The sequence below is a fragment of the Gymnodraco acuticeps genome, unplaced genomic scaffold, assembly GCF_902827175.1.
Source record: "Gymnodraco acuticeps unplaced genomic scaffold, fGymAcu1.1, whole genome shotgun sequence".
Classification (NCBI taxonomy): Eukaryota; Metazoa; Chordata; class Actinopteri; order Perciformes; family Bathydraconidae; genus Gymnodraco; species Gymnodraco acuticeps.
The window spans coordinates 234,893-253,775 of NW_022991169.1; the positions used below are offsets into that span (position 1 = coordinate 234,893).

Consider the following 18,883-nt stretch of genomic DNA (forward strand, 5'->3'; position numbering starts at 1 on the left):
AAGAGACCAGACAATATACAGGGAGAAAAACATGACCAGGAGAACGGAAAAACACCCACACCTAGACAAAGAAACGTGACATGACATAATAATCCTGACAATGAGCTTCTAACCGTATTAAAGGCACTAAAAACAATGATTCGTTAGCTATAGCTTTCGGCAAAATAAACTGTTAGCATATTTGATTATTTGTTTAATGAAACTGTAGCGTGATTTGGCAAGCCCAACTAGGTGTCCTACATGAATTGTTGATTTAATCACTAATTACAGTAAGAGTGTGAGTAATGTGAATTGTGTTGTTTGTTTAAAGTTAACAACTATTCTGGTGTATTGAATTGGACAGCAATACAAGCAACACGTGTTAAATGTGAGTCTTACAGGGAAACAGTCACCTGTTAGCCTATGACGACTCGCTGCAAAACCAACTGTTAGCCTTTTTGTTTATTTGTGTAATGAAACCGGGTGCTTTCAATGCAACCATCTTTATAAGGACCTTGGCACAGGCTACCGGGGAAGTGGACGGCGAGGAATTTTGGAGGGTTTTTACTCCGAAGAGGGCTTCCCGGTGTACTGCAGCTGTTTTCTGGTGGCTGAGGGAACAACAGACCCCGCCTCACCCCAGTGAAGAATCCTCAGTGTCCTCTCCACTTTCAGAGGAAGGGTCAGAGGAACTCAAAGACATGCTGGACTCCAGAGGTCATTCCGTGTCCGTGTTAAGGAAATTGTGCCCGTCTTCTAAATAAATAAAAATGTATTCTGCACTGAAATGCCTCTGGTCAAACTGCATGTTTATCTTTGGCAGCCAGGTGCAGAAACACACTAACAGTTGTTTTTGTTTTTGAGTAATCAAGCAGCTCTTCAAAGACACATTTCATTTGATTTATTTCGAATGATTTTGAACGTGTAATATAATAATGAAATGAAACAAGAGAATTATGATACTGTAGAAACGTAAGCAGTATCAAATTGATAAACTAAATATTATTGACTTACAAATGATATATAAACAAATGATCTACCTAATTACACATCCGAAAAGACGTGGGAAGAAGTTTACACTTATTTAACCCCACCCCTTCTCCCAAAAACTAAATTAACATTTTTGTTTTCTTTTAACAAAATATACATCTAAATGTATGTCTACATACAATATACATTTACAATTATAAATAGATTATATATTATACTACAATATATATATATATATATATATTTATATATACTGTATATATATACTGTATATATATACATATATTAATTTACGTTGTATGTCAAATTTGATAAGACATATAAAAGACTATCTTTTTACAACTAACATACAAAATACATTTGTTATTAAAAAACAAAAACATATTAACAACAAAGTGTTGTTAATAATAATAATTTAATTTCTGTAAGAAAAATATATTTTCATGCATTTTTACATCGTTAATAACAAGCATTACAATGTCTAAAGAGACTCGCTGTGTATGAGACTCAGTACTCGCTGGTTGTACTTTTGTGGGCATCCAATTTGCTAGGTGGCGGTGTTGCAAAACAACTAGGGTCCTGAAACTGCAGTCTCCGACGCTGCAGCTTCATACTATTGCCCTAAAGGGACATGAAAAGAAAAGAAAAAAAACAGAGAGAGAAAAAAAAAAGTCAGGATAATAAATAACCCGTTATTGCCATTACGTAATAACGGTCACGAGAACGTTTCTAAAGATACTAACTCGTTATCCCAACTTTTTTTTTTTTTTTTTGAGAAATGTACCGGTGCGCCAAGGAGGAAGTGGAGCACACAGCAGACAACTATTTCATTGCAGACTGTTATGTTTATGTGGGGAAATGGCAGTGCATACATTATTTGAGATATAATTATTTCAAACTCGGACTTCATTTTAGGGACATATCGGCCAGGGGTGTAGAGCTATTTGTTTAAGCACCAGATTTAGCAAAACAGGAGAGTCTGTAAACCAGTCTGCCTTGATCTATGAATTCATGTCCGTGCATGCCCCCGGACCCCCCTATAGGATTTGAGGTCCACCCCCACTTAAAATATGTTCACATGAATAGGTTCCTAAATAGATTTGCAATTTTTTTTAAATAGTAACCCATGTCCATATGTTTATTTTTGGGTAGTAGATTTAAACTAGAGGGCTATCACTATGGGCAGCAACGCTGTACATATTGACAAATAAATCCAGCAAAATGGCACAAAAAACTGGTAGTGGCCTGGCTGGGTGTATAATTCCCGGCCTGACTTATTGTCCCAGTCCGGCCCTGTGTGTGGGTGTGTGTGTGTGTGTGTCTGACACGGCATTTGTTTTCAAATTACCATGAACCGTAATTTACACACATCTGGCTAACTCCATATGTGTATTCCCAAGTGAAAGAAATTCGTTTCATCTTAATCTCGATGTAGGCTAGTGCTAAATCATCTCAATTATCTTCTGAAAACAAATGCCCACACACACACAAAACTAATAATATGGCGTAATAATCGGGCAGTTCGATGTGTCTAACCATAAGAAAGTATATTGTGCGCCAGGAGCGGACTGGCACTACCGGGATTACATTGGGAATACGGGGAAAACACCCCGTATTCCCAATGGCCAGTCCGCCCCTGTCGTGCGCACAAATTAATAAAACTTGGCCTAGTTTTATTTATTTTTCTCTCTATGAACCCTCCAGGGTTCCGTAGCTCTAGCTAGCTGAACCAGGAATGTTTTTTATAACCCAAGAGAATACAGTACATGTCTTTCTATTTCCTCTGGTGGTGTCTCAGTACCTCTGAAAAATACATTCATTCATTCTGTTCACTTCAAGTCACTTATTTAATTTAAAGTATTATGAGCTGTATTTGGATGTCTGGAAAAATATATATTATTTCCAGTTTGAAAGTTTAGTTAAAGGGCAGTGGCCCACACACCACAGCACACTGCCAACAGAGTTCTCCTCCTCAGAGGCAGCGTAAGGACATTTCTACTCCACCATGTGGGGACATTCAGCAGGAGCTCTCTATGGCCATCTCCTGGCCGCTGTGTCCAATTACATCTCCCAGGTCTATATATACAGTCTATGGTCTCTGCCGTAGACTTTGGCCCAATTACAATCCGGCCCTGCACTCCATTACTCCCCCCTTCACATGGTCAGAGGTGGGAAGTAGCTAAGTAGATGAACTCAAATACTGTACTTAAGTACAATTTTGAGATACATGCACTTTAATTTAGTATTTCCATTTTATGCTACTTTGTACTTCTACCACACTACGATTCAGAGGTAAATAAATGGTGTACTTTTACCAGTGGTGAACCGTCAGGGCCTTCAAGGTATTTAGAGAATACCCTGGAACACTCAGATAAAACCAAAACAAACAAAAAAATCGATTTAATTATATTAATAAAATGTTTATAAAATGTCAATACAATTAATAAATGAGAATCGTATCTGTGTTGTTGATCTGTAATATTACAGTGTTACTCTGATTTGTTTGTCTTTCTCGGTCCATGCACTACACATTTGAGTGGTTTTGTGTTAGAAAATAAATGCAACCAATCAGATATTGTTCTGGGTCTCTATATCCTTCAACCAAGGTATTCTATATCCTTGATAGAATGCCCTGGCCCTTACGTATCGTCCACACGGTTCCGTCACGTGCTTCAACGGAGACGCTTCCCATTCACTTTGAATGGGGTGACGTCACACTTTGCCGAACTGCATTGTGGTTCCGTTGCTTCACTTTGCCTCCGTTGCTCGCGCTGAAAGTTGAGAAAAGCTCAACTTTTCAAACGTAGATGGAAGCGCCAGCCAATCAAATCATATGCCAGTACAAGCGCTAGCCAATCAAACCGCGTGCTTGTGTGTCTGGCACTCTTCAACGCGACGGAACCGTGTGGACGATACGTTACGTAACGTACACACGGTTCCGTTCAGTATAGCCCCACGGCCCCTACACACGGCGGCGTGCGTTGCCGCTTCAACGCTTCTGCCCATTCACTTTGAATGGGGTGACGTCACGATTCGCCAAAATGCATTGTGGGAGCAAAGCGTAGCTTCTCTCGCGGTGCTCGCTGCAAAAGTAGAGCAATGTTCTACTTTTGACGCTTCGACGGAGGCGTCAGCAAATCGAATCATATGCCAGTACAAGCTCTAGCCAATCAAACTGCGTGCTTGGGTGTCTGGGGCGGAGATTCATGTGATTGGTTGTTGGTCGAGTTTCAGACCTCCCCGCCGGCAAGCGATAACGCACGCCGCCGTGTGTAGGGGCCGTCATTATTTGACCTTAAGGGCTATACGGCCCTAAAGCAGGGGTGGGGAACCTTTTTCCTCTCAGGGGCCATTTCAATGTTTTCAACATCCTCCGAGGGCCGTACAAATTATTGACCTATGCTTAAAAATACTAAAATCACAGCCCATTCATTTGGCCTTTCTTTCATGCTGTTCAAAGAAAACGCAACCTCTGAATCCAGGTATCTTACCATGACTCGCGCATGCATGCATGTGCACGGTGTGGCGTGACCACCAAAACAGAAAGATATGGACACAAGATGTGTGCAAATTAGTTTCCTATCCATGTGAACATGATTTAAGTGTGGGGGGGGACCTAACCTCCTCTAGGGGGGTCTGGGGGCATGCCCCCCCCAGGAAGATTTGTTTTTAAATGTTGAAGTTAAAAGCATCTATCTGGTGCACTTTGAGAGCAACATTAGGAGATCTATGGATACATCTCAACACCCATATGAAACAGAACTGGAAGCAGATTTATTTTTCTTTCTGGATATTTTACAAATCACTCCCCTTTCAAACTGTATTCTTGTTTATTAATAACAACCTTTTTTTACTGTCATATAGTATTTTATACCTGTTTACTTTATTCTCTTATAACTATAATGATCATATAAAGATGTGCCTTTACCTCACTGGTTGTAGAAAAAGCTTCTTATATTCGTTAGCATAGCTAGCTAACCAGATGCTAATAACAACAAAGTTATTGACTGTATGATCAGTATGACAGATGAACAGATCGCCACTGGGCTTACAACTAAAGACACAGCCATGCAAAAACTGCAGCATGTGTGCGGCTCCTTATCGGTACTGCAATTTGTGAAGTCCCGGAGCGACGTTCTTGTACTCTCCGTCAGAACTACACTGCTGTCGGACAAGACATATCGCATGTGATGACACGTTAGGCTTGTGTTGTGTTCAAGGACCCTGACCTTGGCCAGGAAAAACAGGTACTCGCTTGTTTAATTCTTTTGCGGTCTAGATTTCTTTTTTTCCTTTTCTTTTTTGCGTGTGTTCCGTTACCTCGAGGGCCGTATCGAATTGTCTCGCGGGCCGTATACAGCCCGGGGGCCGGAGGTTCCCCACCCCTGCCCTAAAGCAACTGCTCATGTATCTGTATCAAATGCACACATTGATTCCACCATATAACACAATAAAAATAGAAAGTACTACAAATAAACTGAATTTAATTTACATCTTCAATTATTAACTCACTGTAAACGATTTAATCATCACCAAATTCGGTGATATTATGACCGATCATAACTCTTAAGCATACAATTAGCATGGTTGAACACTAGAACCGCCAGAGGTCGCTGTATACCTAAAACCGCCAACGGGTAAAATGTACCCGCTATTGATTTTCAAGGTACAATGTTATTTTATTTATCATACAGAACAGTGAGTTTTGATCGCACAGGGATGAAACTTATACCAATAGAATCTGTGGACTCTCAGCTTTTCATATGATATAGTTTGTGCAGATAACAGGAAGTATAAAATATCGCTAAGAGTGCTAATTTAAAAACGCTTGGTGTTAGACTTGTGTTTTGTTTAGGTACAAATCTCTCTATCTATAACTATCTATCAATCTATCTGTAATGTTCTGTTCTATGGACATATAATTGTCTACATAAACAGATGACTCGGACTACTTCTCTCATTCCGAGTGTCCATCTGTATTCAAGTCACGTAACCTGCACACATGCATTACGTCCTCAACGTGAGCTCAGTCATCCAAGACCTTGTATTCTCCAAGATGTTACACTATCTATAACTATCTATCTGTCTATCTCTCTCTCTATCAATATATCTATCTCTCTATCTATAAGGAACCGCAGTAGACAAAAGTCGTTGCTATAGCAACACGTCATGTTTACGCTGCATTTTCTATGAGGTAAATATTACCCGCTGGCGGATATGGGTACTATAAATGGTAATTTTTTTGCCGATTTTTTCAATCTGACTTCATATTGACAATTGTTAACAACAGAGGGTGATACATAACACACTTTCAGGAAAAGTCACGGACTGGGAGACTTTAATATGTTATTGAAAACAAGTTACATACAATCAAAAAACAGCTGCGGGTAAAATGTACCCGTTGGCGGTTCTAGTGTTAAGAAACGGGCTCCGTGTTACAAGACGGGTCGGGAGGTTTGGGGGCCCCGCTGCAGACTCTCTGCAGCGGAGGAGTCCGGGTGGTGCTGCAGCTCCTGATCGGAGCAGACACACGTTCACTAAGCCAAAAAACGATATCCGGTCACAGAGATCTGCTATTTTAAAGTAAAGTCAACACATATACGACCCTAAATATAGTCTATATTAAGACCGAGAAAAGTTTTAACATATATATCGTTTTTTGTAAACATATGGCAAATGTGCGAGGGTGATGACATCAGAGCATCGTCCTATGGGCCGGGGCTGAGCAGTATTAGGGCTGCACGATTTTGGGAAATAATTTAATTGCGATTTTTCTGACAAATATTGCGATTGCGATTTGCGATATTTGTTTTTAAGCTACCCAACGGAAGTTTATTGTAAAATGTGGCCATATCTCCGGCTAGGAAGGTCGCATCAACATGCTTCCGTCTCTAGCACCTCCGCAGTCCGATCTACGAGTGAAAGAACTAAACTTACATGAAACTTCCGTTGGGTTGCTTTAAAGTCAAGCTTCAGTTTAAGATTCACCCTGTAATAGAAGCATGTGATGGAGCATTACTAACCTGACCCAGATGGTTTGTTTCACCAAACCATCTAGGAAAGCTCTATTGGAAGCCATTTGGAAAGGGCAGGCACTTTCAAAAATACTTGGCAGGTGATTGGATCAATCTGTCTATCACCTTCTATCATGGGCCACTTCTGATTGGTTAACAATGGCTGGTACATGTGGAGCACAGCACGTATGATTGGTGTGGATGACTGACACACAAGAACACAAAAAAATATATAGGTTAAAAATGTTTTTTTTTAAATGTTTTAAAAAATCGCAGGCTTTGCGATTTGATAATTGCATCATTTCAAATCGCGATTTAAAATCGATAAATCGTTCAGCCCTAAGCAGTATGGAGCTCAAATGCTTTTTCTCTCGCGGGTTTACCACATATATACAGTCAGTGGCGGCTGGTGGAAAATATTTTTGGTGGGGCTTTTGATATAGTGAGTAAACAATTTTTTTTTGGGAGAAATGATCCCTTAAATTAGGACTTCTGGTGATGTAATGGCGCGTTTCCAGTGCAGCGCGGAGCTCGCTTTAATGCTGCGTTCAGACCGGACGCGATGCGAATATTCGCTTCGCTCTAAACGGTCCTATCGCATCGCTCTAGTCGCTCGAGTTTCACCGCGGCTGCCAGCTGTGTTTACTCGCATCATTCAAACAAGACGCGCTGGCTCGGGAGCTACAACTACAACAAAATGAACATATTTTACCGTGATTAAATTGTAATACACGTTTCTAAATGATGCCGACGTAACAACATACTGATACCGGTTAGTAAAAACCATGAATTAATGCTTTGACAAGTCTGCAGACAGACGGCAGGCGAAAAACCTTTTAGAATGCTTGTTTTCTGAATGGAGCTTGGCTAAGCTAACGTTATATGCTCCGACCGTCCACACTCACAACAACGGCATATACAGACATAAATAAACCAGCGACTGTATTCTCCATGACACAGACAGTCTGTGGTTTGTACTTGTTTAACTTTTGTCTAGTTTCTGAACAGATCGTATCTGTCCCCGGCTGTTTGAAGAGCAAGCATGGGAAACAAAAGATAGCATTTACCTGTTTGCATCGTTTGCATCCAGCTAGCCATGTGAGAAGCCTCGTTGATACGTTTTGTCTTTTTCACGAGCTTGCTGTGATATATACAAATCGGGTTGGTGCGGTCCAAGGTCTTTAAGTATCAATGTATCTCCCAAACTTCTCCTTTGGAAAGGATTGGAGAGTAGCTCTTGCACGGAATTGGGTGCGGACCGAGGTCCGGCGACTCCACCTGCACACCATTCTAAATACTGCGTCACCTTGGTCACTCACGAGTCTAAAAAACAACTCATGTCATGTAAGCAACGTGGGCGCCAACGTGAGCGCCCTCGTGACCAAAATATTTGACGGCGCTGATTGGCTGAAATTATGTTTCGGCGGCACAGTTTACTATTGAGACTTTTGCAACGTGCTGGTTGCTGCTGTTTGGCTCGGGGGCTCCGCCCGGTAATGATAAACTAATGCCATGGGCAAGGCCAGGCAGGAAACATGTGACTTATCAGTAACTTTAGACATCGTAACACAATTTTAAACGAGATTTTATTGTAGATTATACATTTTACTGATACCAATTGTATGATATTTACCTTGTTCATTAAAAATAAAAATATAAAATATATATATTTTTTTTAATTTAATGTGGGAAGAGGTGGGGCCGCGCCCCTAGCGCCCCTATGGGCCGGCCGCCACTGTATACAGTCTATGGTTTACCACAAGGTGAGTACCTTTTTATTTCCTGCTTTTTTACACATACTCTCTCCAGTAGCCTACAGGTTAGCTCTGAGTGTTAGCGATGCTTGCTAATGTAAACACAGACCATTACTTCCAAAAGACGTTGCACATTGTTTCTGATAGCAACGTTTCTGATAGGGCGCAAAGCCAGCTCACATTTCAGTAATGTCGTCATGATCAAATCTGGATCAGTTCCGTTGTACCCCCGTTTTTAGAGATGTGGGTATGGAGGAAAAGAGAGAGAGTTTTATTTTCTGACACTTTGTGAGTCTCCTTACACACCGGGGACACATATTTATGTATAAAAAACATAAAAAGCTGCACCTTTACCAGATTTAATAACATATTAATGCATCAATAATTATAATCAAAACATATCATGTATTATTCTGAAATGGAACAGTCTGCATAAGTACTTTTTACTTTTGGTACTTTAAGTATATTTCGATGTTAATACTTTTGCACTTTTACTTGTAACTTATACTATCAATCAATCAATGTTTATTTATATAGCCCAATATCACAAATGTTACATTTGTCTCAGTGGACTTTACAGTTTGTACAAAATATCAGTATGACAATACTACTGCTTATTTCACTAGAGTACAATATCTGAGTAGTTCTCCCACCTCTTCACATGGTTTAAAGTGTGGAGGGGAGTGTAAGTTATTAAACTCCAACAGCAAGTCTGCATCATCCTGACCTAACCACCTGCCCTACTGAACATGTGCAACACTTTAATTTGGGTCCCTCATGGTCATGGAACACAATGTGTACCTTTAGTTCTGTGCAAACACAAAGTAAGACATATAAATGTTATATGGTCAGAGATGCAAAGAACTTCAAGGTGACATTATATATATCATTTGTTTACTTGGGATCACTTACTACTCACTTATTACTTAGTGTCTAGTCTGAAAAATGGTACAGGTGTGCATTTGATTGTAAAGTTTTCTATATTTCAGAAAAAACAAGCAGCTCATAAACATCTGATTTCAAACTGAAAAGAGGTTTACAAAATAAAATGGCATTCACATTTTTTGGAGTTTATTATAATTATAATTGTTTAATTTCATACGAGAGATGCTGATTACATAACCATGCTTACAAAGTTAGGATAGCTCCTGTCGTGAAGAGGGGAGTTTGTCCCAAAGCATGCTGCGAGGTGAGAGTGAGGCTACAGACAGAGTTCACTCTGTCACGTGGGGGTGGGGGGGCCGGGATATACAGTGGGGCAAAAAAGTATGTACAAGGTTTTCACACACTGTTGCTGGTATTTTGGCCCATTCCTCCATGCAGATCTCCTCCATGCAGATCTCCTCTAGAGCAGTGATGTTTTGGGGCTGTCGCTGGGCAACACAGACTTTCAACTCCCTCCAAAGATTGTCTATGGGGTTGAGATCTGGAGACTGGCTAGGCCACTCCAGGACCTTGAAATGCTTCTTACGAAGCCACTCCTTCGTTGCCCGGGCGGTGTGTTTGGGATCATTGTCATGCTGAAAGACCCAGACACGTTTCATCTTCAATGCCCTTGCTGATGGAAGGAGGTTGTCACTCAAAATCTCACGATACCTGGCCCCATTCATTCTTTCCTTTACACGGATCAGTCGTCCTGGTCCCTTTGCAGAAAAACAGGCCTAAAGCATGATGTTTCCACCCCCATGTTTCACAGTAGGTATGGTGTTCTTTGGATGCAACTCAGCATTCATTCTCCTCCAAACACGTCTAGTTGAGTTTTTACCAAAAAGTTCTATTTTGGTTTCATCTGACCATATGACATTCTCCCAATCCTCTTCTGGATCATCTAAATGCTCTCTAGCAAACTTCAGACGGGCCTGGACATGTACTGGCTTAAGCAGGGGGACACGTCTGGCACTGCAGGATTTGAGTCCCTGGCGGCGTAGTGTGTTACTGATGGTAGCCTTTGTTACTTTGGTCCCAGCTCTCTGCAGGTCATTGACTAGGTCCCCCCGTGTGGTTCTGGGATTTTTGCTCACCGTTCTTGTGATCATTTTGACCCCACGGGGTGAGATCTTGCGTGGAGCCCCAGATCGAGGGAGATTATCAGTGGTCTTGTATGTCTTCCATTTTCTAATAATTGCTCCCACAGTCGATTTCTTCACACCAAGCTGCTTACCTATTGCAGATTCAGTCTTCCCAGCCTGGTGCAGGTCTACCATTGTGTTTCTGGTGTCCTTTGACAGCTCTTTGGTCTTGGCCATAGTGGAGTTTGGAGTGTGACTGTTTGAGGTTGTGGACAGGTGTCTTTTATACTGATAACGAGTTCAAAGAGGTGCCATTAATACAGTTAACAAGTGGAGGACAGAGGAGGCTCTTAAAGAAGAAGTTACAGGTCTGTGAGAGCCAGAAATCTTGTTTGTTTGTAGGTGACCAAATACTTATTTTACCGAGGAATTTACCAATTCCATCCATCCATCCATCTTCTCCCGCTTATCCGTGGTCGGGTCGCGGGGGTAGCAGTTCCAGCAGAGAGCCCCAAACTTTCTTTTCCCTGGCGACATCAACCAGCTCTGACTGGGGGATCCCAAGGCGCTCCCAGGCCAGCGAAGAGATATAATCCCTCCACCTGGTCCTAGGTCTACCCCTTGGTCTCTTCCCAGCTGGACGTGCCTGGAACACCTCCCTAGGGAGGCGCCCAGGTGGCATCCTAACTAGGTGCCCGAACCACCTCAACTGGCTCCTTTCGACGCGAAGGAGGAGCGGCTCAACTCCGAGTCCCTCCCTGATGACCGAACTTCTCACCTTATCCCTAAGGGAGACACCAGCCACCCTGCGGAGAAAACCCATCTCGGCCGCTTGTATCCGCGATCTCGTTCTTTCGGTCATGACCCATCCTTCATGACCATAGGTGAGGGTAGGAACGAAAATGGCCCGGTAGACAGAGAGCTTTGCCTTCTGGCTCAGCTCCCTTTTCGTCACAACGGTGCGGTAAAGCGACTGCAGTACCGCTCCCGCTGCTCCGATTCTCCGGCCCATCTCACGCTCCATTGTTCCCTCACTCGAGAACAAGACCCCGAGATACTTGAACTCCTTCACTTGGGATTTACCAATTCATTCATTAAAAATCCTACAATGTGATTTCCTGGATTCTTTCCCCCCATTTTGTCTCTCATAGTTGAGGTATACCTAGGATGAACATTACAGGCCTCTATCATCTTTTTAAGTGGGAGAACTTGCACAATTGGTGGCTGACTAAATACCTTTTTGCCCCACTGTATGTGCCAGTTTGGGGTTGGGGCTGTATAAGACACCAACATCCTTAGCTAACGTAATCATCAGTGCTTAAAGAGGCCCTATTATGCTTTTTGGAATGCTCACTTTCCTGGCGTGTGTTCAATAGGTTTTTGTGCATGTAGATGGTCTGCAAAGACTCAAATTAGAGCTGCTGCAGCAGGCAGTATGAGAAAAATAAAGAGCTTTTTGAACATTAAAGCATGGAGACATGTCCCGACGGAGACACTGAATACTAATATGATCCTGGAAGTATCCGCTCATGAGCTCAAACAGATACACACGGCCATTTTCACTGTGTGGCAAATGACAGGGAGTGAGTGCCCCATTTATTGTTTTTTAAACCAGTAAACATACAAGACGGTGACTTTAAAACAATCACATACAAGACATGGTGTCAAACAATAAAATATAAAATATCCTTTTATATTTATATACTGTATACCCAAACAAATGAACATTGCAAGTTTGCAAAAGCTGGAATGCTCAAGAACATCAATAACTTTAAATATATATATTATAGATATATAAGGTACATTTCATATACATAGATTCAAAATGGACTTCTCCATTGCTTGATTCTCTCTACAGTCCTTTCCTGGCACATTGCACATAACCTCAGGAATCATAAATAAGTTAATTTCTTGGTCAAGGATGCAGATTATTATTTGAACCTGACTAGAAGTTGTAGATCAGTGCAGCCTGGTTTACACCTATAAGCATGATTGTGTGATATCTGAGGGACTGGTGCCAATGCTGCTGGAAACTCATCTGTTGTGATGAAGCTCCACTGACCCACAACCCCCTGCTGCGGCTAGAGATGCTCCAAAGTACTTGCAACAGTACACACTGCCCCACTGTGATTCAACTCAAAGTTGTGTTGCCTGTGCAAAACTTTACACACCACTAACCATGTGAATGTGCATTAGCAATACATCGACAAAGTCAGCAAAAAGGGCTAAACAGGGAACAAGATATGTTGAAAAAAATCCTTCTCAAGACCAAATGCAGTGCAGGTAATGACTCTGAATCTCCAAACAGCAGCAGGAGATGCAGTGCTTAAAGCTAATGTAGTCTTTTAAAGACAATACAAAACCTTTTCCATTTCGATGCAGCCATGCTTATCAGTCTGAATAATGTAAGTGTGATCATTCAAATGCTGTTGATACACAGGGTAATTGTTCTTCTTGCTGCACAGAATTGTTGTTACAGGCATAAGAGGCCTGTGTCGTTCAGTGTGCTGAATTGAAATTGAATGGAAACTATGCCAAACTGGCAAAGTTTGTTTTGCCCCATACTGTTGGATATACATTGATTTTTTTACCATTTGCATGGAAGCATCTCTAGCTGCAGCCCTGTCACACGTGCAGAACATAAGGCATGAATCAGCAGTTTCTTCTCAATGCTCAATCCAGGTCCACACTTCAACATTTAAAGTAAAGGCAGTTTTTTAAAATAAATACACGCTATGGTCCCCTCACTGCCGTGTTTGCTACATCCTATTGAGGTAGACAGATGCATACTGCAGTAGTCACCATGCCAACTCCACCCTCCCTGATGAGGCAATATTTATCTTAACTTAACCAGCAGCAAAACCTTAGTAGTGCACATTAGCATGACATGATAAGCACATACTTTGTGGATGTTGCAGCTCTGTAATACTTAAGTTACTGTTCCCATATCTTTACACAATACATTAGCCATATTGTGCATCATCATTCTTTAAGGACTTAATAATGACAAATCAGTTTAGTAGAGCTGAAAAGGCTGCCAAAATATGGCCGACTATTGCACACATCCATGCTTTGTAACAGACAGAATTGGTCAGCTTTCATGTTGCCTTGCCGGCTGTAACCCTTAATGATATCTCCCTACAGATCAGAAACACTGAGTAGTTACAGTGTTTCTCTGATGTTGTACTTCAATGAACAACCGATAGCAGTTTCCAGGCACTCCACCAGGGAGCCTGCAGAGAGGAAGTCCAGCTCCACCTCGATGAATTTTATGTAAATGGCAAAATGTTGAGGCGACTCTTCACCTCCGTCACTACTCTGGTTTGTGGTGGCGCCGCCACGGCAGTTCTCCTGCAGGAAACAGGTCACAGCCGAGGGCTCACCATGGCCGTAGTGTTTGCCAGAGCCCTGGAAGTGCTGGAAGAGACTCTGCTGTATGGTCCTCTCCTCGGCGATGCCCAGGTAGCAGTATGTGACATTAGCCCCAGTCCTGTACCAGTTCTGTGACCCTCCCCCTCCATCAGCCTGACCCCTCTCTGACTCACTCTGAGGTAGCTCTTCACTGTCGCTCTGGGGAAAGATGTGAGCGGTGTCGTTACAACATGACACCGCCTCATAGCCGATAGCGTACAGCCCGTAGGCCTTGGGGATGTCCACAGGGAGGAGGTAGTGGGACGTGTCTCTGCTGCAGCCTGCTGCTCTGGACTGGGACACGGGGATCCACTCCACCTCCATGTGCAGCTCCAGGCAGCGCGCCTCACTGATGGTGATGTCCAGGAACTTGTAGTAGACATTCTTCCAGTTCATCTTCTGAACTTTGGTCATGATGACACGGCCCTCCGGCTTCTCTGGGTTGAAGTACTCACGGAGCCTCTTGCCCAGCGGGACCTGCGAGCTGATCTCAGCGTAGTGGTAGCGCACGTCCTCTCGCCAGCGGGTGTTGTAGCCCACACCGAAGATGGCCAGTTTGTTTGGAGAGATGCAGCCGGGGAGAACTCGGTCCCAGGTCTGGAAGTGCTCCCATTTCAGCTGGACCGACTCCAGTATACGCACCACCGTCTGCATCATGTCCCTTTTTCTGCAGAGAACCCAAGATACATTATAATGATGACGTAATAAAATAAGTTTTACATTTTATAAAGGGCCAAACAAGTCGTGACCAGACACAATTATTCAAATGTGTCGCCTGTTTACTGGAGCTTACGTATGAAAAAAACGACTTTCAGAAGGTCTCTCATTCTTTTGTGCACCCTTTGACACAGTATTCAGGGGGTGAACTACAATTCTTAAACAAATAACTACAAAGAAGTTAGGAGGAGATTCCTTAAAGTCTCTGAGTGTAACATTTGATCAATTGTGGCTTTAGGGACTCCCTGTAGTAGTATCAAGAAGACACTCTGGCAGACAGCACCGCATATGGACACAGATTCAAAAATAAGATAAATCCAAGCTTAATGACATCTTAAAGCTAAGATAATATGTGTTGTATTGTACGAGTATGAACTAATGCTTTTGGGCTGTTTTGACTGGCAGAGAGAACATACCGTTCGGAGAAGTCGTTAAAAATCATTAGAAAAATGACAGTGTTGGCTTTTCAATAGTGTTTTGCAAAGCTTTATATCAAACATGTTCCATTCACAAAGACAGAGTTTTAGTTGACTTACTGGGTTTGTTCGGACAGCTCTATTTGAATCTGCAGAGCTCTGTTTTTAGGCACCTGGATTTCTTCTAGAGGGAAAACAAACACACATATTAGCTCAAACCAACTCTTCCTGTGTTTCTTCTGCTATCTGTCCTCTCACTGCTCACTCACCAGTCTCCATGTCCCCCTCCTGGAAGGCAGAGTCCAGCACCTGGTTGCACCAGTCCTCCTGGGAGAAGTCCTCCAGCGTGCTGCTGTCAGACTCCATCTCCTGGTACAGCCCGCTGCTGTTGATCAGCACGGGGGCGCAGCTCTGGGAGTCCCAGCCCCCCTGACCGAACACCTTCTCCAGCTGCTCGATGGTGTAGCTGCTCTTCCTCTTGCCGATGCCGTGCTCCTTCACACGGCTGTAGCAGCGCCGCAGCGTCTGTAGATTCAACATTCACAGGTTTTATTATCATATGCACAGTAGCTACAGTTAAGTTATGGCAATGGAAATATTAGATCCCAAGCTCCTCCATCTGTGCAACATATTATATATAGGACATGAGAAAACAAATACAATAAATAAAGAAAATAAAACTGTATGTAGGGGGAGAATAAAGAACTCACTCAGCTGTTCTTCCAGTAGTCTGACTGCAGTGGTACGGCTGTATAACCCCCACGGCCCCTCGTAGAACCCCACACACATAGACTGTTATACCCCTGTGCAATAACACTGTCTGTAAATACACAACTTTGTGCAATATACACGCATGTGCAGTATACCCTTGTGCAATTCATACTTTCTTTTTTTTCTCAATTTATTAACAATCTGTAAACATTACCATCCATCTCTTTCATTTTAATCAACTTATTTATCTGCCGTTTGTTTTTTTAACTTACTGTATTCTTCATTATAATAACGTGTGCATACTTTGCTATTTTTCACATGCAATTCTCTTCAATGTATCTGCACTATACTCTTGCTGCTGTAACAATGTAAATGTCCCAGTGGTTCTCAAACTTGTCCTGTCATTCCCCACTTTGAACTGGTGGGCCTTTTCAAGCCCCACCTGTTCCTCATCGCTCCAATCAAATGGTAGGCCAAGCTTAAAATTGTCAAATGTATCGTGTAGTACATATGCCGGGCCTGTAGCGGATACAACCGTTACCGTTCTCGTGTGGCTCCAGCCTTAGTTTGGATGCATCAATCTGATCTGTTGGATCAGTGTTCGCCCCGAGATGGAGCTCATTGAGCAGAGCCAGGATCAGCGGGTCATCAATGAACTACTTTTACAAGCTACAATTGTAGCTCGTTATGCTGCTGCTGTAACTCAGCACTTCCTGTATGTGCTGCACAATAACGGCTACATTTAATGTGAAGGCAGTAGTAGACCTTTACTGTGAATTTTGACAATGCTTCTTGTAGCTAAGATTGACTCTATCTAGTTTTATATTTTCTCCATGTCAGGTGGAAGTTACCTCTATTTTTAAGATGTGTTTAAAATAAATAGTCAGACTACTAAACGAGTAATATATTAAGTTGTGTCCTCTCTAGACACTATACAGCAGATGTGTAAAACCATAATAAGGCTAAAACATAAGAAAAGAAGAAACACATATTTGAGTGGATAAGCACAGCTGTATTGGCTCTGATCACAGCACCTCAGCTATAAGCAGGAGTTTATCTTCTCACAACATCAGCAGTCCACTAGAGATTCAGAAGAGATCCAGCCTCATGTTTACTCACATAACAATACGGTTCATTAAGAAACGTTTGGGCAAAAGGGGGCAAATGGTATTAAATCAGTACTAAGTGTAAGGGCGTTTTTTCATGTATATTATATTATGTAAATATTGATTTAAAAAGCAGAACTCCATTTTGTTAATTCTTATTACTTGGAATCTGTTGAAATACGATTTTGACAAACATGTAACCTAAAATATACTTGTGATAAAAATGAAACATTAATGCATGACATGTGTTGACAGCAATGGGGGCAAATGCATAACAATGTCACATGAATATGAAGCATTGACCCAAACTAGGCTGTCCTTTCTGGCTGATACATGCAAGGAGGGGAATGAATACAATAGTTGATGAATTCATCAATAGAATCTTTAGTTAAGGGTTGATTTGACTCTTATAGAGCAATGTGGTTCTAAATAGAAAATGCAGTAAAATATGATATTGATTTGGTGATCATCATAAGGGCACAACTCAACTAAAGACATGTATCCATTGGGTCCCTGTGTCAGATACATGACAATGCATGACCAGTATTTACTGTATAAGATAACATATTTTAAAGGTTGCATGTTGGTTGGGATACTTGATTCTTACATGGTGGGCTGTAAGCTAGTGTTAAAGGAGAGATGTTGCTGCATGTTAACAAGCTGTACCTGGTCATAGCCCTCTCTGTCTGTAACATGCCCCCCCCCCCCACCCAGCTCCCTCCTGCTGGTGGAGGAGGGACCTGTCCGGTGTGTCATCTTAACCTGATTTACCTTCATCCTCTCCCGGCACTGGGACGGGGTCCTCTCGTACCCCAGCTCCGACAGGGCTCTGGACACCCGCTCGTACATGGCAGGACCGGGGGCCTTCCCAGAGAACACGGTGCCCGCGACCTCCAGCTGCTGCATCCTCGCCTCCGTCAGCCTCTCGTTGCCCCACACCGCGATAAGGGCGTTAGTCTCGGACGGTGTCCACGACATCCCCCGGCAAGCCGTGAAGCTGTTGGAGGATGAGGCCGCCGTCCGGCCCGCGGACCCCGAGCCCACGTTCAGAGGCGAGAAGCGGTTCGGGGTGGAGGGACTGGAGTGGTACTGGTTACTGTCACTCAGGTCTTCCGACTCGGGGGATGGCACCTCGGTTTTCAGGATCTTTAACGGCGTCGATATCTCTGGAGAGTGGTCCGCGGTACTGGACGCCGCCATGTTGCCTCTGTTGCTAGGGGGAGGGGGGGAGGGAGGGGGTGACGTCTTTACGCTACATGGCGAGGAGAAAAATACGGCGCGGATCCTGAGAGAGGTCCAGAGAGGGATCCTGGAAGAGGTTGACTTTAAGGCAAACAAACTAACTAACAATCAGAGGTGGAAGAAGTATTCAGATGCTTATGCTTTACTTGATTACAAGTACCATTACATTATTGTCAAAATACAAGTGAAAGTTCTGCGTTCAAAATATTACTTCAGTAAAAGCACAAAAGTATTAGGCCTATCAGCCAATTGTAAAAAGTAAAAATCCAAATTGTACAGAATGTCCACAGTCCTTTATGTGTGTATATAACTATATTTATATATGTGACATATCTAGATAATATTGTTGCATCAAGTAGCATTTTACATACACAAACAAAGTTCTGAAAACTCATCTCTTTCGACTCCACTTCGAGCAATAGAAGTATAGAACCAGGGCCGCCCCTCCCTACAGGCCAATCACGCAGGCTGCATGGGGCCCCGCCTTGCGCAGGGGTCCCCGGGCAGAGGGCCTCAGCTGCTGTGTGCAGTTCT

The 18,883-nt window shown here is 42.7% G+C and overlaps 1 protein-coding gene across 1 annotated transcript; it reads right to left on the reverse strand.

Moving 5' to 3' along the window:
• Positions 1 to 12,302: 12,302 nt before the first annotated feature.
• On the reverse strand, positions 12,303 to 18,320 carry LOC117560702 (myb/SANT-like DNA-binding domain-containing protein 2). Its single transcript, XM_034237643.1, has 4 exons — positions 17,879 to 18,320; positions 15,560 to 15,815; positions 15,411 to 15,474; positions 12,303 to 14,824 (listed from the first exon to the last, which is right to left on the reverse strand). The coding sequence occupies exons 1-4, from the start codon at positions 18,305 to 18,307 to the stop codon at positions 13,909 to 13,911; spliced, it is 1,665 nt and encodes a 554-aa protein (XP_034093534.1). The 5' UTR covers positions 18,308 to 18,320; the 3' UTR covers positions 12,303 to 13,908.
• Positions 18,321 to 18,883: the final 563 nt, after the last annotated feature.

What these genes read in the sequence shown, in the direction of transcription:
- LOC117560702 (XM_034237643.1), bottom strand. Translation starts at nt 18,307, where the DNA reads ATGGCGGCGTCCAGTACCGCGGACCACTCTCCAGAGATATCGACGCCG. An exon ending in AGTGCCGGGAGAGGATGAAG is followed by an intron (nt 15,816 to 17,878) that starts GTAAATCAGGTT and finishes TTGAATCTACAG; the next exon opens with ACGCTGCGGCGCTGCTACAG. An exon ending in GAGCTGTCCGAACAAACCCA is followed by an intron (nt 14,825 to 15,410) that starts GTAAGTCAACTA and finishes GGTTCTCTGCAG; the next exon opens with AAAAAGGGACATGATGCAGA.